The following is a 23,024-nucleotide window of genomic DNA, read 5'->3' as shown; positions in this document are numbered from 1 at the left end:
CCGACAGTGGGGAGGCCAGAATGGGACTGATCTGGACCCCCCAAATGTGAGTGTCAGTGAGAAGGCCTGGGCAACCTATGGGGCTCTGAGCTGTGGATCAGTGTCTATCCCTGGTATACAATCTGTCTTCATGTGCCTATGGCACAAAGAGAGATGCTCTCTCAGCCTGGACTCTTAGGGGAGTGCCTTGACCCTACCAAGAGTGAAATGATAGACTCTAGACATCCCCTATGTGGAGGGATTTGGCAATAGGGTGGGAGGGAGGGTGGAAGGGGAGTGCGGGAGGAGGGGAGGGAGAGGGAACTGGGATTGACATGTGAAACAAGCTATTTAAAATTAAAATAAAAAATGATTAAAAAAAAAAATGCAGTTACACAAACAGAAGGGCAGGAATCAACTGCCCAGAAATAAACAGAAGCTTGGTGATACAGAAGTGAATATAGGCTAAAGGAATGTGCTCATGACAAGAGTCAATGACACCTTGGAAATTTATAGAAATAATCTGGTTCCTGGTGGAAGCAGTCTTGGGTACCCCTTAGAGTCTAGAGACACCTGAGCCACACTTTGAGGACCACGACCTAGAGAGCTATTAGTGAGCAAAAAGGGATGAAAATGAGGGGGCACTCAGAGATACCCAGGTCACCTTCCACTTCACTCTTGCCCAGGCCCCTCCCCCTCTCTTGAGACAGGGTTTCTCTGTAACCCTGGCTGTCCTGGAACTCACCCTGTAGACCAGGCTGGCCTCAAACTCACAGAGATCCTCCTCCCTCTGCCTCTGGAGTGCTGGGATTAAAGGCTGAGCCACTACCATCCTACTTTTAAGACACAAATTAAACTTGAGTTAACTGGGTAGGAGGGAGTAGGTTAATTCTCTCTGAAACACACTGACTTTTGTTTAGACTTGTCTGTTTGTTTTAGGGTGTTTTTGAATAGGGGGTTGTTTTGTTTTTGAGATTGGGTCTCTGTGACTTCGGCTGGCCTGGACCTATGTAGCTGAGAATGACCTTGAATTCCTGATCCTCCTGCCTCTACTTCCCACCTAGTAGAATTGCAAGAGTGATGTTGACATTCTAAATCAGGATTTTCCTATGCTAAAACTACATAATGTCTGTATCAGGCTTTTCAGAATTTTGGAAACAGGGTCATTGATCTAACAGAACCTAGGAGAAAAGAGTCCCAGTCCTGGGATCGGCCCCTCACCCTCAAGACTGGGAATTTTTTACACCCATAAACTCAAGCTGCACCAACCCCTGGATCTGCCTTCAGAGGCATCAATTGCTGTCAAGGACCTAGTGCCTCCCTCCCCAAGCCAATGCGGGCCCTGTTTGCCATTCCTCTGCCTTTCCTTGGTACTGGCTCACAGGACCGCACTCCTAGGAAAGACCCCCAGAGACTGCAGTATCCACTCCTCCTCGGCGAGGCATCCATCCCAGTTGAGCTTATCCCACCTCTGTTTTCTCTCGGGTCTGCCCGCTGCGGGTGGGACTCTGCCAGACCAAGCAGAAACTCAGAACGGATTTAAATACAAAATGAGCCTGAGCACCTACCCTTGCAGAGCCCAAAGAGAGCTGTGATGGGAAGAACACCTTTAGAAGCTCGAGAAGGCAGCAGCAGTGGGCTGTGACCATACTTCTAATAGGAGATTCCCTTCCTCACCAGAGGTGAGGATGAGGCCAGCTGCCCTTAAGGAGTAGCTCACACCCATCCGGCCTCGCCAGGGGCAAATCTGGCTAACCCAGGCTGGGATAGGAGTCCAATGGATACCTGGGTTGGAAGAGAGGAGAGTTCCCCAGGGCTCTGCGCATCTCATTCTTGAGGCTCCAGAATTCCCCATCCAGGTAGCGGTGCAGGGATGAGTCCCCAAGCCCCAGGTCAGGAGTCCGCTCCATCTGTGTTTGAAGCTGCAGACTGTTCTTTACACACCTCAGAACTCCAGGCTTATGGGCCCTCCTACTTATTCTGCCAGACTGGTTTCCTCCCAGCTCACTGGCTTGTCTCCTCCCTCTTCACCTGTCACACACCCTCCCCGGCACCCTCCCTCCTAGGCTTGAGGCAAAGGTCTGTCCAGAGCATCTGAGTTCCACCAATGTTCTCCCATCCTTACTAGGAACTACCCATTAACTCTAACCCCTTAACCCACCAGCAAGTTGTCCCTCCAGATTTGTGAGTTTTGTAGACAGAGTTTCTGTCCCACCTGGTCCTGTAGCTGTTCATCCCAAATAAACACACAGAGTCTTACATTAATTATAAACTGGTCAGTGGCTTAGGCTTCTTATTGGCTAGCTCTCTCTTAATTATTAATCCATTTCTACTAATCTGTTTATCTCCATGTGGCTTTTGGCTTACCAGAGAATGCCTGGACCTGTTACTCCTTCAGTGGAGGCTCCTCTCTGCCTTTCCTCTTCCCAGCACTCTCCTTGTCTGGTAGCCCTGTCTACTTCCTGCCTGTCTACTGGACAATCAGTGTTGTTCATCAACCAATAAGAGCAACATATATTCACAGCATACAAAAGGGAATCCCTATTACCTCCTCTTTTCTGTCTAAATAAAAAGAAAGGTTTTAACTTTCACATAGTAAAAAAATCATACATAACAAAAGTTACCAAGAAAAAATTATGTTTCAATATTTAGTTCATTAACACTTAGCATTATTTAAAGAAAATGTTATCTCATCTATCCTATCTTTGTTAGTCTAAAGTTTTATATGTAACTAATCTTTTATCATAACTAAGGAAAACCATAGCCATAACAATCTGTCTTCAACTCACAGCATACAGAAGGGCATCCCCATCAGTGGGTCACTAGAAGCAAGTGTCATATCCTTAAAGGGATGCTGGTCTGATTTCTCTGGACCACAGGTGGATGGATTCTCAGTACTAAGCCATTTCATCCACTCACCAGACCCACTCACCCAGTCATTTTGCTGGGCTCCGAAGGCCTGAGGTGGTCTGGTCTCACTCACATCCCACCACCCCAGACTGGGCATCATGTACATTCAATCTGGAGGAGGTACAAACCTACAGGATGGCAGTACAAGGTAGTTGGGAACTTTAGATATAAAATAATGATTCTTCCAATTTCACTCTCTGCCCAGACCCCCTCAAATATAACTCACCTCTCTCTCTGTCTCCCCCCCTCTCCTTTATTGCTGTAATCATATGCAAGGGAATGTTAGCTTCTTCCTTCCTTTCGAAGGCTACTTTATGAAGTCTTTAGTGTAGGGGATGTCACCTCAAGGAGTTTCCTTTGATTCACAAGTTACCACAGGCAGCACAAATACAATTATTTGTAGTCTCAGAAGTCAGAAGTTCAGACTGAATTCTCCAGGGCTAAAATCAAGGTGTTGGTAGGGCTAGGTTCCCTTTGAAGGTTACTAGGGAAAAATCTTTTCCTATGGCTTTTCTAGCTTTGGGGGGCTGCCTGTATTCTTGCTTCTCAGCTCCTTTCGCTGTCCCCAAAGACTGTCGCTCTGACCTCTGCTCCCAGCACTCCATCTTCTTTTCTTGTTATTCTTTTTTAAAATTTATTTTATGTATATGAGTGCTCTATATGCATGTACACCATTATGTCAGAAGAGGGTATCAGATCTCATTACAGATGGTTGCAACCTACCATGTGATTGCTGGGAACTGAACTCAGGACCTCTTGAAGAACTGCCATTGCGCTTAACTGCTGAGACATCTCTCCAGCCCTTCTTTTCTTCTTTTGACTAGCCTTCCTGACTCCCTCTTAAGTGCACTCATTTACACTGAGTCCACCTGTAGTTACAGAAAAGCCTTCCTATCTGAACATCCTTAAGTCACATCAGCAATGTCACCATGCCTAAGAAAGTCACATGTTCTTAGGTTCCAGAGATCAGGACATAAACGTTATTGATGGGCCATTTGTTTGTCTACCACACCATTTGTGCAATTTCAAGTATTGATACCCAGCTGACGGCAAAGAGTAACATCGCTATTCCCATGTAATAGGAATCCAGGCAGTTCAGAAGACAAAGTGGTCGGTTCAGGATCATTCTTTCTGCTCTACCCATCTATCAATCATTTCTCTTTATGTTATTTATCTTTTCATTTACACTTATCTCTTCCAATCCATAGTATGGATGTTGTCAAGTAGGACGTATGCCAAACTGAGGAAATATCTTCTCCTGGTTGTCATGGCAAACGATGCCACACAGAGCTCTGCATAGTGTGGTCACCATTAGCACCCAAATCTTAGGACTTTTAAAGACAGAAGTTTACTTATCACTCATGCTACCTGGGAATTCTACTCCTGTCCTCTCACTTCAGATCCCAGATGATAGGACCATCACCATCATGCTGCCACACAGGCTTTTACAGCTGGAAAGGACACAGAAAATAACCAGATTTACTCCATCAGGCAGAGAATTTCACTACTGACTTTGGGAAAGTAACATCCTAGGCATGCCCAGAAGGTCAACACCCAAATCAATCTGTGAGCAGTGCTAGTGGCTACCTAATCTAATACTCTTGCTACACTTTGCCTTCCACAGGTAAAGTGCTCACTCCTCTCTCTGAAAAGGAGGCACAGGTCACTGCATCAGTCAGGATGTATTTTCTCCTGGCCTAAAGGCCTAGAAACTAGAAAGACAAGTGACTATACTATCTTCTGCTGCAGCTCAAACAGAGGTGGGGGAACTTTCTGCTCTTACAAGTCACCATAAGTTTTCGGAGAACTGCGTTATATATCTATGGAAGATACTGGAAGAATGTTGCTGGTGAAATTAAATATGTAGATATATACACACAGAAATATGTGTGTAAATATGTATATGTCCATTTATATATATACACACACACATATATATATGCCCATATATATGGACAGAAAGGATGGTATTGGAAGGAAGTTCATTCTAAGAAGTGATAGATGATGAGGAAAGAGATATGGCTCAGCAGTTCAGAGCACTTGTTGCTCTTGCAGAGGACCCAGGTTTAGTACCCAGCACCTACGTGGTGGCTCACAACCAACTGTAGTTCTAATTCCAGGGGATTCAATGCCTTTTTCTTATCTCTATAGGCACCAGGCTACAGGTGGTGGATACATGGATGCAGGCAAAATCCTACACACATAAAGTAAACACTTTAAATTTTTAAAGACATGATAGGAGTTAGACAAAACTGTCATTGACTTATGGCATGCCTAATGAACACATGACTCCAGGAGACACCAAATGCACAAAGGGAATATTGTATACTGGCTGCCATTGCTATGTTTGACAGTCATTTATTAGCAAGAAGTGGGCTTAGAAAAGACACAGTTGGTTAGGCATAGTGACACACACCTGTAATCCTATCATTTGGGAGATGAAGGCAGAAGGTCATAAACCCAAAGTCAACAGGGGCTACTTGAGTCCCTCTCTCAACAAACAAACAAAGCAAAAGAAAGACACATCATTTTGCAAGTGGGGTAAAGGGAATAAAGAGCTTAGGAACTTTAGGAGTAGAGAAGTAACTGCTTCATAACTTCTTTTCTATTAGTAAAAGAGAAACCTGGGTAGTAGAGAGGTTTTAGTGGGGATGAACAGGGGCTGTTTTTAGGACAAATGTATATAAAACCCAAGACCCCCAAACTCTCTATTGTGACGAAGACAGAATCGAAAGTTCAGCTTGAACCCTTGTGACAAACTTCACTCTGACAAACAGGTCCCTCTTCACTCCCAGGCCACACTGCTCCAAACGGTACCCAAGTAAAGCTTTGCAAGCTTCTGTGTCAGAGCACTAACATGAATCCACTCCCCTACTAACTTACAGAAGACACTAGATATGCCACCCGTAATCTGGACTATCCTGGAGGATACTAGAAGAATATTTTCACATGCCACAACTACTTCCAAGGGCCAGAGAGACATAATCCTCTTCTATGCCCAGATGAGTGAGAATCAAAAGTTCCCCAGCATCTCCAAGGAACTTCCTGCAAATCTTTTCATATGAACAAGGAGAAGCTGTGAAATAAACAACTCAGGAAAATTGCCTTTGAATCACTTTGGCTAAATTAAATAGGTCCAATGGCCACTGTCTTAGTTTCCTGCTACAGAAATACTATAAACTGACAGATTAACAACAAATTTATACTCTCACACCAAGGCTGTCAATCTGAAGCTGAAATGTCTGTAGCAGTAACTTGTCCCTGCAACCTTTAGGGAAGAATCCTTCCTTACCTCTTCATAGACTCTAATGGCTTCCAGAAATCTCCAGTATTCCTTGGTTTGTAGCTATATCCAGCTGATCATTCTAGTAACTGTCTTGCTCATCATGTGACTCTCCTTCCCTCAAGTTTATTTTCAAACTTCCCTCTTCTCACAATGACACCAGGTACTGGGTTAAGAGCTTAGCTTAATCCAATATATATGACTTCTTCTCAACTTGATTACATCTGCAAAAATTCTTATTTCCAAAGAAGGAGAAATTCTGAGGTACCAAATAAACATATGTGTGTGTGTGTCTGTTGGGTATACTATTCAAACTATTACACTCACCCCAAATTAATCTTGGGACAATACGTGGTAAAAAAAAGTGACCATTGTTGGTTTAGGTAATTGATTTCTGTGTTAACTATGTGTCAAAGAACCTAGGATTTTTTTAAGGTTCAGTGGCACTCCTCCCATGTTCTAAAGGTTGCCCATAGACACTTAACTTTTCAGAAACTTCCTTTTCACCCTAGGTGAATGATCCCACACTTCTGAACAGTAGATTGTTGAAACCACTTGAAGCAACTGGTGAGAGAGAAATAAAACCGTCTGTGTAAAATTACTGTACCTCTGTCAGTTTCTGATTTTGATCACAGCACTGTGAATACTGATTATTCTGTGTTTAAAAGCAAATTAAAGTGTTTATGAGCCAGAAAAATGTGTGTGCATGTGTTTTTGTATTCATCTGTGTGTATGCATATTTAGGATGGTTTAATCCATTAGCACCCATAATCCAATGTCTCTTAGTAGCTACCAAAGAATTTAAAGACACTACAATAAAATAGAAGGTCCAGACAGACTCCCTGAGTATCTCTACATGGCTTATTTTTTTTAATTTTACTTCTCTCTTTAAAGACTTCATTATTTTTTTAAATTATTTTTTCTATGACTGTCTATATCCTTTCTCTTTTCTTTCCCAAGCCTGTGTGCATTTTTAAACACACTGTAACACATTTAGAACTTTTTCCCCCAATCTGGATCTGTCTTTACTGTGTAAAAGCTTTTCTATTTGCATGAGCAAAACCTTAAACTTGCCATGCAACTTACTTCATGGTATGTTAGCGCAGGGCTCTTGCCACAATGTAGGCTCAACTCCTAAGGCAGCTGCATGAGAGACTGTGAGACGAAGAAACTGTGTTTGGCTTGTTTTTGTGTGTTTGGAGCCTTTTCTTAAGATTTTTTTAGGTTTTATGTGGATATACGTGACCTCACCCCATGTTGGCGGAGTCATTCGTCAGGACCATGAGCTCCTAAATAACCACACAAAGACTTACTATTAATTATAAATGCTCAGCCTATAGCTTAGGCTTGTTACTAACTAGCTCTTACATCTTAAATCAACCCATATATCTTATCTACACTCTACCAGGTGGTGGTATCTTTTTCAGCACAACATGTTCATGTCCTGCTTCCTATATGTCTAACTAGTGACTACCTTGATAAAGTTGTTTGAATTCTCTCCAGCAAAATGGAAACGCTTCAATTCACAAAACTCAAGGAACACTTGGAATAACTGGAGAAGGTCATCGGTGTGAAGAACACCACAAACCACTGGACCTAGCTGCCTCAGCTCTCTCTCTCTCTCTCTCTCTCTCTCTCTCTCTCTCTCTCTCTCTCTCTCTCTCTCTCTGTCTATATTTGTATTTTTTCCTCTCTCTTTTCCTCCCTCTCTATCACTGCCTCTCCCTGTCTTCTTCTCTTTCTCCATTCTCAGGGCAGACCAAAGCCCATCCCTAAGTAGAAACTACAGAGATCAACAGGCTCCCAAACTTATATTTCTCAGCTCCAAACATAACAAAAACTACCTCTGCCAGGCAGTAGTGGTGCACACCTTTAATCTCAGCACTCTTTGGGAGGCAGAGGCAGGTAGATCTCTGTGAGTTCCTGGCCAGCCTGGTCTACAGAGTGAATTCCAGGACAGCCAGGGCTACCCAGAGAAACCCTGTCTGGACAGACAGAGACAGAGACAGAGACAGACAGAGATGGAGAGACAGAGGAAGAGGGAGAGACAGAGGGACAGGGAGAGAGAGAAGGAGGAAAGAGAAGAAGAAAAGGGAAACTACCTTGGCTTTTCCCTCATTTCTAGCTGTAGCAACAATTCTAGTAGGACTTTGATTGGCTTTGTATGGGTAAGCTACCCACAGCTGACCCAACCAAATGCAGTTGAGTGTGTGACAGGAACCTCTATGAGGATGCATACTGCTGCTATGGCTATATGGTCTAATGTGGAGGCAGCACCTACTCTGCCATCCCATCCAGCAGCCTCCTAAGAGTTTGTTTTGACAGCCACCTCTCCTGTCTTCCAAGATCCTCCCCAGTCCTCTCCTTTTCCCCAAAGCCTTCAACCTGACGCAGCAGAGTTGGACTGAGATGCTGCCCTCTCCAGAACGCTGTAGAGCCTCTTGATAGCTCTACAAAGAGTACCCAAAAAGTACTCAGCTGGGACTGGGAGTCCTTCAGTGTCATCAGGAGGATAGGACAGGTCAGAGGCAGCAGAGCAGAAATTCCAGCTACCAATAGGCCAGGCCCAGAAATCTCTCCCATGACAGATACCAGATGAAGACCTGAAGAGAAAAGCTGGCGTGAAGGACGTCAACAGTAATTGGCCTTGCAGAAGAATGAACTGGTCTATAGTAGACCGGAGATAGCATCTGAATTAGTTCCCAAGAATTGTCCAGGTCTTCAGTACAAGAGCAAGGCTTTAAACTGTTTCTGGCTTCTCTCTGCATTGTACCTGGCTTCTTGACCCTAGCAGAACAGCAAACTGACACCCCTCCCAACACAGCAAGGTCATTTAGAGGATATTCCCATATGCAGTGGTTGATGGTGGATTATGATACAGCCATATGCATTTGGTGGGCAGGTTTCCTTTAAGCTGCTTCTACAAATGAATAACCAGCATTGTTTAATGACTTGCCCAAGGGTTCAGGGCACTTGGTGGCTTCCTGAACAACCTATCCAGGTCTTACATAACTGAGTTACACACTATGGGACTGACTTGGGGGCCTCATTAATGAATGATGCTTTTATGGAAGCCCCAGGGCATGAACATTGCAACCCAGGCCTGTAGTTCTGTACCAAGGTACAGCCTGTCCTCAGCATTTCAGTGTGCGAGTCTTAGAAATCATAGAACCATAGTAGAGCCAAGAGCTCAAAGACACCCTGTAGCTTGTCCAGACAGTGCCTTCTTTTCAGATGAGGATACTTCAGGGGTGTCCTCTAATGAAGTAGACTCTGGCCATTGTTCAGAAACTTGAGGTATCAAAAATGGCAAAATTGGGAGTGGGACAAAAAAGCTGCTATGTAGAACAAAATAGACAGAAGATACAGCTTTCCTTTATAGTGCCACTTTGGGGTCAGGCTCATCATGAAAAAAGGTGGCAGAGGGAAACTTTGGACAGTTTTTACTTCCTGAAACCCCCTACCCAAATGCTAGACAAATATCCACAGAGAGGGGGAGGGACAGACTCCTGAAGCAGCCACCATAGTATCTTCAGGAATGACAAGTTTATTGAGTACACTACAAGGTAACAATGGACAAAGAAGCAGGGTTACCCATGGCTGCTTGTATATAGATCTATTCTTTTGTGATTCCCACCATGCCATAAGGACAGTTTTGACTGGTAGATATTTGATTGGAGGTATGGTTTAAAGAACAGCAGCTCTGTGGTGGCAGGCCATGGTTAATTCTGAGCAGTCATACTCAGCCACATTTTTCTACAGTGCCCCGTAGACTTCTCCGCACATGTAAAGCAAGATTCTGAATAGGAAAGCACAAATGACTTCTCTATGATAAGCCAAGGTCATCACAGATTTCCACTGGTATCTTAAGTAGAAGCTTTTGTTCAGAAATATCCTTAGTTCAACACAAAGCACGCTTGGGTAATATACAAGAAAATGGACACTACATGTCTGATGGGGAAAGTCATTCTGTATATATATATATATGTGTGTGTATATATATATATATATATATCTTATTGGTTGATGAATAAAGCACTGTTGGTCAGTAGGGAAGCAAGATAGGTGTGACTAGGAGAGGTGGAGGATTCCGGGAAATGGAGGCACAGTCAGTCACCATGAAGGATGCCAGAGGAGTAAGAGGTCCAGACCCTTTCTCATAAGAGAAGACCACACGGAAATACTCAGATTAGCAGCTGTGGGTTAATAATTGAGTCAGAGCTAGCCAACAAGAAACCATAGAAAACAGCCAACAGCTTCATAATTAATATGGCACCCTGTGTGTTCATTTGGGACTGATGCTGCTCTGGGACCAGGCTGGTAGGAAAGAATCTCGTTGTATATATCCAAACTAAACATCTGGTAGGCATATCCATAAGTAACTCAGGTTCACTTTACCTCCCCTCTAGACTTTCCTTTGCTCCCAAGAAGATAAACTAAAGAGTGTTACTGAGCTTCTGACGTAGGCGGAAATAAAGTCTATGGAGAGCAAAGTCCAGAAGGTCTTACACAAAGGCTACTGAAGTAGTGTCTGAGGACAACTTGTTGGCAAAAAGGATGGCTGGAAACTGCTAGGCTGAGGCCATCTAGAACTGTCATAGTTACTGGTTCTGCACTCTAGGTGCCTTAAGGTAACACTGTAACACTAAAATGTTAATGGCACGTCATGCATGGATTTATAAAGACAACTACATGAAATAGAGCATACATATGAAATTTCATGCTATGAAAATGACCCAAAAGCCCGGAGAAATGTGACATGAAAGCCCTAATCCTTTGTACAGTCTTCATTGACCTTCTAAGTTTTCTCTCTGCTCTTCCCTTTGGAAGTGTAGTTTTTGTTTTCCTTTTGTTTTGTTTTGTTTTGCGAGCCTGGGTTTCTCTGTGTGACCTTGGATGTCCTAGAATTGCTCTGTAAAGCAGGCTGACCTTGAACTCACAGAGATCTTCCTAGCCTCTGAGTGCTGGAATTGGGAAGTGTATTCCTTTTTTTAAAGATTTATTTATATATTTCATATACAGTAGTCTGCCTACATGCCAGAAGAGGGCACCAGATTGAAATGTAGATGTTTGTGAGCCACCATGTGGTTGCTGGGAATTGAACTCAGGACCTCTGGAAGAGCAGTCAGTGCTCTTAACCTCTGAGCCATCTCTCCAGCCCCAGGAAGTATATTCTTAATCTTTTATTTTGCTTGCTACTTTCCACATGGACCACAAGAACCTAGAACTCCCCCTAGTAGTGCTTACCATATCCTGATATCTGCCAATATCATGATTACTGGAAAGTTATAAAAAACATGTCAGAATTATTTCTCTAGTTAGATGACTTTAAGAAATCAAATGGGGGGTCACACTTAATTTTTTTTTCTAGACGTCTGCTTGTCTAGAGCTGCAATATACCTTTAGCAACTTAAGGGAGCTGTAACACTCTGTGGACCGCTAGAAACAGGAAGGTAATCACATGACCTTTTTATGTTCTACTTGCTTTGCTCAAGTGAGCCTTGAGAGGCAAAGTGGGAAGTTATCAAAACTAAAGAAGCAGAGAAGGCTACATTATTTCTCAAGTCACTTTTAGGGCACATGAACATGCTATGTATTTATTCTTGGATATCTGGACTCTTTAAACATTTTTTAAATTTTTATGCATAGTGTATGACTGTGTGAGTTTGTGTGCATGATATGATGAATGTCTCCTCATTTGTTAATTTGTGTATGTGCCACATTATGCATGTGGAGATCAGAGGACAACTTGAGGAAGTTGATTTTCTTTCCAGTTACCTTGAGGATTCCGGGAATGCCAGCGTTGGCGGCAAGAGCCTTTACCCGCAGTAAGCAATTTCTGTTATTTAAGCAAAGAATCGCGACTCTCAGGATCCAAGAAGGCTCAAAGCAGTTCATGTCACAGAGTAGTCAAGTTCAGCCTGGTAGTGTAATTTTGTGGCCCAGTTTCAATTTATATAGTTTTTAAAATAACAACAATAATCCCTGTACTAAAATAGTCAGCGTCTCACTAGAACGGAAGTAGCACCTAGAGTAAGGCTCACGAGAAGGTTAGGCTAGGTGGAAGTGGGAGGAACTGCCGGTGCTGCCGGAGGGGGCGGGACTTCGTCTCCTAGCAACGCCCCCAGCGATTGGCCCGCTCTCCCTTAACAGAGACCAATGATCAGGCGTTCTGCCAACGCTCGGCGTACGACTGCGGCTGCGCGGGGCATTCGAATCGGCATCGGAGTTGGTGACTAGTGGCGGCGGCTGAATTCCGTGCTTCGCCGCCGTGCGCTTTCTCTCGTCATGGACAGCCTAGAAAATGTCTTTCGGTAAGTGTCCCTGAGAGGGAGCGAGGGCGCGAGCCGAGCCGAGGGCCGGCTCCCCCAGCGCGTTCCCGTGAGAGATCTTCACCACGTCTCAGCCAGGGCGGCCGTGCCCGGCTCGCTCGGGTGGGCGCGGCAAAGCTGCGGGTCTTGTGGGCCGGGATTTGCGCAGCTTCTAAACAGACGGCCCGCCTTCAAATCCCCAAACCTGTGTGGTGGAGGTTTTAGGAGAAAATTTCAGTCTCTTTGTAAAAACGCTAGTCAACTAGGGAAAGAATTTACTGTTTCTCGCTTACTTGCTATGTTAAAAAACAAACTGAAGCTGAACTTTATGGAAAACATGCTTCTTGTGTCATTTGTTTCTGTCTGGAAGCATATTTTTTTTATGTTCTCACACTGGTTGCTTTGCTTTTTTTTTTTCTTTATGTGCCTTATCCACCTGTGATTTATAACTGTTAAATCATGTTATAGGAAATAAAATTTTATTTTTATCAGCCCTTTGGGTATCCGAAGAGTTCGCGTAAAGCAACTTAATTTTTAATGAGATCGACTAAATACTCTCTTTTGAAAGCCCCTCCCCATTAAAAAAAAGAAACTAGGTATTTTGACTTTTAAAAGGCTAATTTGCTTTATGAATTAGGTGTTCTAGAATTTAGTAACTGTGTGTAAGCCATTTTCCCAGGGAGTAAGGTTGGTGTGAGGCTTTTAAATGTTTACTTTGGACAAATAGTTGTATTCATATTTTGCTAAATAAGAACTTCAAAAGACAGAAGTAGTGCTGGCAATTCAGACATGCCTAAAAGAACCCGAAATGTGTTCCTTTTAAGTGAAAGAGTGAAATTCCTTGATTTAATTAAAAAAAAATAAAATTGCTAAAATTTTTACAACTGTCCACGAAATTATGAAAAAGCCATTGCTGTCTATAGTTTCCCTGAATAACCATTTCAGTATGCCAATGAATTATATTTTGAGGTTGATTTTTCTGGTCATTTCTGAAAAAAAATGCTGCTTTTAAATTCTTACCTCCTAATCTTATCATTTCTCAATTTAAAAATCTATTATTGTTTGTCAGCTTGATTCATACTCAGAATACAGTTAATTCCCATCCTCCCTGTCTCTGAAATTGTACAGGGACCATTCTCAACCTGGTCCCAAGTACTACCCATTAGGACTCTGCTATAGCTATAGCTTCCTAACTGATTCCTACTTGTGTTTCCATGCCTGTTCCTTTCCGTGAAAAAACAAAGATATTTTAAAATGCAGATAGAACTTGCCACCTCTTCTACTTAGCACACCTGGTGTGCTCCTCAAGTTCTGTCAGCTTGATGATCCCCTCACATGGCTGGTAGCTACGTAGCGCATGCTCCTCCCTTAAAGGTAGCCTTTGCTCTTCGAGTATTCTTTAGTCTGCCCCTCTTTCCTTTTATTATTCCATGGAAAATGGCCCTATTTTTATACTTTTGTCCTATCACAGTAGCATCTGAGGTCATTGGAATTTAATTTGCTTGCCTGACTTCTTAAGCTGTGGTTGGTTGTTATGGAAGTAAGGAAAGCAAAGTCCTCTAGGTGCTCTATGGCTATTTACCAGCACTGTCATATGCTTTTCCTCTGGGTCAATGTTATTTTTGGACTCAAGCAAACTATCTCTGGGTTATCACACAAAGGAGAGTCTTTCTTTGACCCTTACTCTAATCCTCTATCTTATCTGAGAAGTAAGGGGGATGACCAGAATAGACCTGTCTCAGTCCCACTGGGTGGCAGTGACATTGGAGACTAGCTAATCTAGATAGACCTGGGGGCAAATACTGCTTCTGATTTTTCTGAATGCCTCTGAATGATTGTTCTTTCTGTGATGCTTGGGTTGATATTCAAGATTTCCATTTCCAAGCATGTAGATGACATAGTATAGAATCTAATGTATCTTTGGCTTCTAGGAATTATTCTTAATCTCTCATGTATGTATTTTCTGTTCTAGCATGTTTGAAGCACATATGCAAAGCTACCAGGGTAATGACCCACTTGGGGAATGGGAAAGGTTAGTGTGCATTTGTTTGTTTATTTTCCTTTAAAGAAGGAACCATGTGCTACCCTGTGGAAAACTAATATCCATATTTTTCCAGCTTTATGAAGTGGGTAGAAGAGAATTTTCCTGACAATAAAGAATACTTGATGACATTATTGCAACAGTTAATAAAGGAATTTTTAGATAAGAAGAGGTACCACAATGACTCAAGATTCATCCATTATTGCTTAAAATTTGTGAGTATAATTTCAGGTAGATAACTAAATACAGTGTTTTACTTTTGGTCCCCCTCCCTTGTTAAGATCATTTTAGACTGCTTTTTCATATCAATTTATTGTTTATAGTCATGAATTTTTTAGAAGTTATATAGTTAAAGGTGTGTGTTTTAGAGTCTTAGCTACTGAAAATATTAAGGATTCAGTGATTTATTTTTAAAACTCCTCTTTGTTTCATATGTACGTTCCAACAAGAGATAGTAACAAAAAGTTAAATGAATTGATGGATATGAAATGTGATTGAAGCCAGTTGTGGTGGCTCACACCTTTAATCCCAGCACTTGGAAGAGAGAGGCAAGCAGATCTCTGTGAGTTGAGGCCAGACTGGTCTACACAATGAGTTCTAGGCCAACCAACACTGTTTGGAGACTCTGTCTGAAGAAAGGAAGGAAGAAATGTGCTTGAGAGAAGGAAAATAAGCAGAAGGTCTTAGATGCTAAGGTCTCTGGGGATTTTAATTCAGAGACTAAATATAGTACTAAAAGGCAGTCTCAGGTTTTAATAGGGTAGGACGCTCTCTATGTTTATTATGGCATCCAGTATTGGTGTTTGTGTGGGATTCCTGAGTGTTCAAACAAGTAGGTCTCTGACTCTTGTGCTTTTTCTTGGTTTGTCTTGTCCAACTTCAATGTGGAGTGTCAGGTCTCATGTTCACGAGTAGTTGACCAACAAATAATGGACTCCACATTTTTTTGTGTGCTTTTATTTGGTCACAGTTTGGTTTTTTGTTCTTTTCCTTTTTTTTTTTTTTTTTCTTCTTGGGCATTGATTTTTGTTTTCTAAGCTTGGGTGTTTTGTATTGGGTTTTTGTTTTGTTCTTTGAGAAACATCATGCAGTACAGATAGGATAACATGTTTTTAATTAAAATATTGTTACCAAGGCCAAAAGGTGGTGGTACATGCCTTTAATCCCAGCACTTGGGAGGCAGAGCATCTCTGTGAGTTCAAAGCCAGCCTAGTCTACAGAGTGAGTTCCAGGATAGTCAGAACTGTTTCACAGAGAAACCCTGTCTCAAAAAACAAAAATAAACTATATACACATTGTTAACAACTGTTTAAAAAAAAGAGAGAGAACAGGACTCTTCAGTCTAATCTGAAATGAAAGCTTGGAGCTATGAATTCTAGTAATGAAATCATATGGAATAGATAAAGTGAAATTTGAATTTTTCCCTAAATTATAAAATACTATAATTAAAGGCACCCTGTGGAACTTGAATAACCTTAGGTTAAAACCAAAGCAGTATTTCATGTAATGAATCATAGGCCCTACTATTTTGTGAAATACTGTCATAATCCTTGAATATCAAAGAAAGAGATGATTTTTAGATTCACCATCTGAACAACATATGTTTTTACCTATGCAGTACATTCTTAGACTTTCATGAAGACTAAACAATGTGGGACTCCTGGGTTCTGAGATAGACCTAGCCTAACAGTTTGGTTGTCTGTGTATAACGTTATTCATAATTATGGAAGAGAGTAACATCTAAACACTGTATAACCTTGTGATCTGAATAATTGGTATATAGCCTCCAATATTTATCCTTTTTTAATGTGTTAGAAATCAAAACTCTCTCTATTAGCTATTTTGGAATATAAAATTATCAACCATAGTTTCCTAGTGTAGATTAGAAGTCATTCTCCCTATCTGGCTGCCCCCTATATCCATAAACTATTTCTTTGTACCTCATTGTTGTGTGATTCTCCTCCGGGTTTCTGCAGGCTGAGTACAACAGTGATCTTCATCAGTATTTTGAGTTTCTGTACAATCAGGGAATTGGAACCAAGTCATCTCCTCTCTATGTATCTTGGGCGGGGCATCTGGAAGCCCAGGGAGAGTTGCAACATGCCAGTGCTGTTTTTCGGAGAGGAATTCAAAACCAGGCTGAACCTAAAGAACTAATACAACAACAATACAGGTAGTGGCAACATATATAACTCATCTTTTCCTTTGTGTATTTTTTGTGTATATTACTTAAACTGTAAGTCATACTGTATGTGTATTGTAGGTCTGAATGCAGATATGGACCTTTATACTGTTCTTAGGATGATGTGTGACATTTTATAATGTCACTTTAGACTGAGAATTGTGAGGCAACATAAGATCTCACATCACAAAAAGGGCACATACAAGAGACAAAACCAATTGTCCCCTCAGTAACCCATTAAGCCATGAATAGAATTGTCTATTCATGCAGACAGAGCTCTCTTGAGTTAATCACAGTTTGGAGGTAACGTGTGTGTGTGTGTGTGTATGTGTGTGTGTGTGTGTGTGTGTGTGTGTGTGTGGTATTTCAAGACAGGATTTCTCTGTGTAACAGCTCTGGCTGTCCTGGAATTTGCTTTGTTGACCAAACTGACCCCAAATTCACAGAGATCTACCTACCTCTGCCTCTCAAGTGATCAAAGGTGTGCGCCGTCACTGCCCAGCTGGAGATAACATTTTGTAAATCCTCACAATGGGGATTGAGTTTCAATATGAGTTTTGGTGACCATTCAAACCATAGTAAATAGTGCATATCAATGAATATCTCATTTTTCCCCCATACATGTTTGGTTCTGTTACTTTTCTATTATTAAAAATGCAGAAACTTTTTTCTTGCAGTATTACAGGATTGAAGATATGCGTTAGAAAGTCAATCTATATACACACTATGTCAAGATCTTGCCCCTAAAGCTAATATATTTCTTACATTTATCTGGTTTTGATAACATCTAGAATTGGAATGAATGAATGAAAGTATGTTTAAACAGTTTCAAGACAAACCAAAAAAAAAAAAAAAAAGCCGGGCATTGGTGGCATACACCTTTAATCCCAGCACTCAGGAGGCAGAGGCAGGTGGATCTCTGTGAGTTCGAGGCCAGTCTGGTCTATAGAGCGAGTTCCAGGACAGCCTCCAAAGCTACAGAGAAACCCTGTCTTTAAACCACCACCACCACCACCACCCCCAAAAAAAAACAGTCAAGGCATGTGGAACATACAACCAACCAATCTATTCAAAGGTTTTCTTCTGCATTCTCATTAGAAGAATTGAAGACCTACTATGAATTACACCCCTTACCAGCATTAAATATACTTATCTGTTTGTTTTTTCAGTTTTGCTATAATATTTGTGCTTTTAAAAACAACTTTATTGTGAGTATTTTCAAATATACATGAAAAGAAAAAATCAGTATGTCTAATTGTTAACAGGTTTGTGTGTGTGTGTATGGTAGTTTTTCTGAATGTATGTATGTGACTGGGTGTGTGCCTGGTACCCTCAGAGGCCAGAAGAGGGCTTTGGATCCAGTTGTGAACCATCATGTAGGTGTGGGAATCAAACCTGAGTCCTTTGGAAGAACAGCAAGTGTTCTTAACCTCTGAACTTTCTCTTCAGCCCCTTAATCTTTTTTTTCCCTATACTAACTTACTTGCTTGGGGCAAGCACACCACTGCAAGTGTGTGGAGGTCAGAGGTTCCTGGGGAGACTTAACTCTGGTGGTCAGGCCTGGCAGATGCATTTTACCTGCTGTGTCGTCTCACTGTCCCTGTACTGATAGATTTTTAAAGACATCACTGCAGTCCTCTATAAAAGTGTTACCTAAAGACTTAATCTATGTCACCTAATAAAGTTAACAATAATTTGTAGAGAGAAGCCTTTTCCTTGCCAGCCGCTTTGGTTTTTCCCCACCAGTCACCTGGTCTCTGCCGCGTTGTAGTCCCCAAATAACACACAAGACGCTGTATTAATTATGAATCTGTTGGCCTTGCTTGTTTCTTACTGGCTAGCTCTGACTTAAGTATTTACTCCATAATTGTTAATCTAAGTATTTCTCTTACCGGACGGACATCTTACTTCTCTGGTGGGCTACATGATGACTCCCTGTGTTTCTCCTACCCAGAGTCCTCCTCGACTTCTAGTCCCACCTATCTTGCTTCTCTATTGGCCAACAGTGCTTTATTGACATATACACAGGACTTCCCCATCAATAATTCTTTAATATTACCTAATTTTGTATAAAATGGTTTTGTTACCACTGGTTTCTTTGAATTATGAATCAAGCAAGACTGAGTGCTTAGTTGTATATCTCTATACAGTATACATTCTTGATTATGTTAACCACAAATGTCAGGCTTGGGAGCTGCGCAGCTTTTAAAAGGTCGAGTTGATATGTAAAAGTGCTATGAAATGATGTATGTATGAAGTTCTTACAGAGCATGAGTGGTATAACCCACTGCCCTTTGAAACAGTGGTTTAAGTTTTGTATTTTGATTTCTTTGAAATATTGTAATCATTTTGTTTCAAATTATAAAATATGTGACATAGTTGAAGCATTTTTGAATTTTAACATCAGCAGACTTGGTTCATGGAGAAAGAAGTTGTATATGCTAAGTGAATTTGAAAAATATTGACATAAATTGTATGAAAAAAGGACTTTTCTAATATAAATATTCCCAGAATTTTATTTCTAAAGTTTAAAGCAACTTTGAAATTCAGTTTTTCTTTTTTTGCCTTTATTGCCTATTACATTTAATTTCCATTTATATGTGTGTGTGTGTGTGTACACATATGTATACATTAAACTATAAGGTTAAAATTTATATTTATGTATTTTCTATTATCATTTAGTCTATTCCAGGCACGTCTTACTGGAACCCATTTTCCAGCTCAAGGTAAAATGATAACTTTTAAAAAAATGTCTAGATTGTTGAAAATTTAGTTTGTGATTTGCATTAAGTGTTTTTTTGTTTTGTTTGTTTGTTTCATGAAAACCAAATTACTGTTCTGGGTAATAGGAAAGCACTCTGATAATAATTTCATAAAACAGCTCTGGATAGCAGGTGGGCTGTGTCTCAGCACTGTAATAGAACAAACCTGAAAGCATAGCTTAATGGATTTCCCTCAAAAAATAATAAGCTAATATCTAGATATAGTGTAGTGGCACACACCTATAGTCCCAGTACTCAGAAGGAAGGCTGACACAGAAGGAACATAAGTTTTGAGCCACAGCTACATATGGTATACTGTCTTGAAAAAAAGAAAAAGATTGTCCCAAAGAGAGGATATGCTGGACTCCCCATCTGTTCAGAATTAAATCAAATTAAGTGTAATGTGACTTTTAAAAAATCGTGACCTTTTCTTTTCACCTAGAAATAAAGATACCATGTCAACAGCAGTCACTGTCATCTTGTTTAAAATAACCACTTAGGCTTTATAGTCCATCCAGGTATTACCTTCTTGAGTTGTTTAGAAAATTGTTTCTCTAGTATTTTTCTTAACTAAAAATTAGTCCATTTTCTGAAAGTATAATATGGGTTTATTTCTAAAGTAATTTTTGTATTTATGTGTCAGATATTTTATATGTATTAGTGTTTTGCTTGCATGTGTCTGTACTGCATGCATACCTAGTGCCCACATAAGTCAGAAGAGGGCATCACATCCCCTAGACATAGACTAAATTATGAATGACTGTGAGCCACCATGTGGATGCTGGGAATTATACCTCAGTCCTCCATAAGAACAAATGCTCTTAACTGCTGAGCTATCTCTCCAGCTCCAAATAGATGTTTTAAATACAACATACTGAAAGAATACTGGAATGTATTATGTGCTAATTCAGTGTAGTGTTACTTTTCACTTACTACTTATTTCATTTTTCCCCTCATAGCTGCAACCACAGAAGCTCTGCATAGTGCACAGATTTTAAACCAAGTCATGACAACAAAGTCAAGTCCAGGAAAAAATGCAACCTATGTTCCTAAGAGTCTGGTAACACGGACATTTATTTGTATGTTGTATTGGTTGTTATTAGACAGCCATTTTGGCTGTCTTTTATATCTGCCTTTGCATCTTATTCCATTAACCCTGTATCCTATAACTGATCTTCATTATAGCCACCACTCCACACCAGTCTTTTCATTCTCTGTCTCTGCTCAACTCGAATATAACTTGTTATCAGACCTAAGGACTGCCTGTCTGCAGCTTATTTCTTCCTATTATCCTCTATTTTTTCTGCTGGCATCTTTATAGGCCCAGGAAATTCCTATTTTTGGATCACAGGGTTTCTCTGTATTGTTTTGGAGGCTGTCGGTCCAGCCTGGCCTCGAACTCAAGAAATCCGACTGCCTCTGCCTCCCGAGTGCTGGGATTAAAGGCGTGCGCCACCACTGCTCAGCACATTTGGTGGCTTTTGAGCCCAGCTTTAGAAAAGAACCCAGAACCTCATTTATGCACATAACCTCAACCAGAGATCTAGCACTTTCAGGCATTTCTTCCATATGTTCCGTATCAGTCTTAACATTATATGTCTATTGTATTTACCAGTTAATTCTTTAATACCAAATTATTGTGATTTTAAACTTCATTGTTCTAAAATTTGGGATGTGTCTATCTCCCTCTATTTCTGCAAAATATAACAGAAGATATCTTCTCATTTTCTGCTACCAACCACTACATAAGTAACTGCATCTTTCTCTGCTCTTTCCATGACAAAAAGTAGCTTTCTACTTGTGCCTACTTACCATCCCCATAAATATTTTTGACCCATCTAAAGCTCTTCTGTCTTGCCTACCTATAAACATAAGAATACTCAAATCTCAGCTGGGCATTGGTGGTGCATGCCTTTAATCCCAGCACTCGGGAGGCAGAGGCAGGCGGATCTGTGTGAGTTTGAGGCCAGCCTGGTCTACAGAGCGAGTTCCAGGACAACCTCCAAAGCAATATAGAGAAACCCTGTCTCGAAAAACAAACAAACAAACAAACAAAAATACTCAACTCTCCTCTTCAGCTTCTTAGCAACTTTGATTTTCGCTGAACCCTCTTATAGCTTAATCCAATGTGAAAACATCTGTTTTACTAAGGCAGCACATTCCTAGAAGTAGAGCATGCTTGTCTAACTTTGATAGATTGTACAGTTGACCCAATTTCTATCTTACAATGTTTTCCATCCCCATTCTTTCTACTATAAATTCTTTTTTTTTTTTTTTTTTTTTTTTTTTTTTGGTTTTTCGAGACAGGGTTTCTCTGTGGCTTTGGAGGCTGTCCTGGAACTGACTATATAGACCAGGCTGGCCTCGAACTCACAGAGATCCACCTGCCTCTGCCTCCCAAGTGCTGGGATTAAAGGCGTGCACCACCAACGCCCGGCATCTACTATAAATTTTTAGACGGATGAAATGGGTGTTATTTCTGGTCATATGCCCAAGACCTAGCTCATTGTATGATAATTGTGAAATACCAATAAATATTTGTTTAGTGGGTTATTGCTACTATTGGGAACTTCTGTGAGTAAAGCAATACCAGAAAGAAATTTTAATATCTTAAATTTAATTACTTTCTTTTGGGGGACCTCAGTTTGAAAAGTTAAGTAAAAATAATGTCAACTAAAGCTTTAGCTAATAACCATAATTTTTATAAACATATAAATCTACTTGAGATTAAGAGGCCCCTTCCTATGGAGCTTTTTCTGATTAATTGTGAAGTAATTTGTGTGAAGGTTTCTCTGATAAGTGAATGCTCATTATTGTTTTCTGTCTTTTAGGACTCAGATTGTTCTGATGTGACACCTTCCACTTGTGATAAAGTGTCTAATATGTAAGTACAATGAATACATTATTACTTAAGTTTCCTTTAAGTTACTTTAGTACACTATTGTAAATGGTGTCTTTCTCCCCAGTCAGGAGCAAAGAGTGATCATGATTTCCAAATCAGAATGCTCTGTGAGTTCATCTGTGGCACCCAAGGCTAACTCTCAGCAGGTTGTTATGTACTGCAAGGAAAAGCTTATTCGTGGGGATTCAGAATTTTCCTTTGAAGAACTAAGAGCCCAGAAATACAATCAACGGAGAAAGCATGAACAGTGGGGTATTTGCACTCTTATAGCTTGTTTATTTTTTGTCAAGAGAATGTCTTGAACTCCTATCAGAAGCCTAGAAGTCCTTGTTAGACACTAGCCTAGCAGCAATGCTTGTCCACAGGCTTCACTGCTGAACTGATAACACAGCTGACAGTTAAAACAATAAACATCCTTTCTGGTGTTGCCTTTCATTAGTGAATTGGATAGTGTTTCAATATCATCTATGTGAATTTGGACCTCTGTATACAGTAGTCCTAAATTTGTAGAGCATTTATTTGTTGTATGAAGAAATTTAATTGAGAACTGAGGTTCAGAAGAGATTTTTCCAAGTTTGCATCTACTTTAAACAAAATATGCAGAAGTAGTCTTCTGATCAGCATGCCAAGAAATGTGCACCTTGGAGAGAGGAA

At 40.8% G+C, this 23,024-nt stretch overlaps 2 protein-coding genes across 4 annotated transcripts in view; one reads left to right on the top strand and one right to left on the bottom strand.

The window, feature by feature from the left end:
• Acoxl (acyl-CoA oxidase like) overlaps positions 1–12,223 on the bottom strand; it is a 317,884-nt gene extending 305,661 nt beyond the window's left edge. For 2 of the 3 annotated variants that reach the window (XM_040746263.1, XM_040746265.1), the window contains exon 1: positions 1,765–1,922. In XM_040746263.1, coding sequence (XP_040602197.1) covers positions 1,765–1,889 — 125 coding nt within the window. In that variant the 5' untranslated portion in view covers positions 1,890–1,922. Of the gene's footprint in view, positions 1–1,764; positions 1,923–11,950 lie in introns of those variants that run through there. The other variant, XM_040746264.1, reaches the window with a different exon arrangement.
• A 130-nt stretch (positions 12,224–12,353) lies between these two features.
• Positions 12,354–23,024, top strand: part of Bub1 (BUB1 mitotic checkpoint serine/threonine kinase) — a 32,623-nt gene continuing 21,952 nt past the window's right edge. The window contains exons 1-8 of the mRNA XM_040746262.1: positions 12,354–12,486; positions 14,456–14,515; positions 14,601–14,739; positions 16,501–16,697; positions 19,389–19,432; positions 20,428–20,528; positions 22,300–22,352; positions 22,435–22,622. Coding sequence (XP_040602196.1) covers positions 12,461–12,486; positions 14,456–14,515; positions 14,601–14,739; positions 16,501–16,697; positions 19,389–19,432; positions 20,428–20,528; positions 22,300–22,352; positions 22,435–22,622 — 808 coding nt within the window. The 5' untranslated portion in view covers positions 12,354–12,460. The remainder of the gene's footprint in view (positions 12,487–14,455; positions 14,516–14,600; positions 14,740–16,500; positions 16,698–19,388; positions 19,433–20,427; positions 20,529–22,299; positions 22,353–22,434; positions 22,623–23,024) is intronic.

Source organism: Mesocricetus auratus, unplaced genomic scaffold (assembly GCF_017639785.1).
Source record: "Mesocricetus auratus isolate SY011 unplaced genomic scaffold, BCM_Maur_2.0 Super-Scaffold_100004, whole genome shotgun sequence".
Taxonomy (NCBI): Eukaryota; Metazoa; Chordata; class Mammalia; order Rodentia; family Cricetidae; genus Mesocricetus; species Mesocricetus auratus.
The sequence above is the reverse complement of the archived record's forward strand: the minus strand, read 5'-3'. Positions and strand labels throughout refer to the sequence as shown.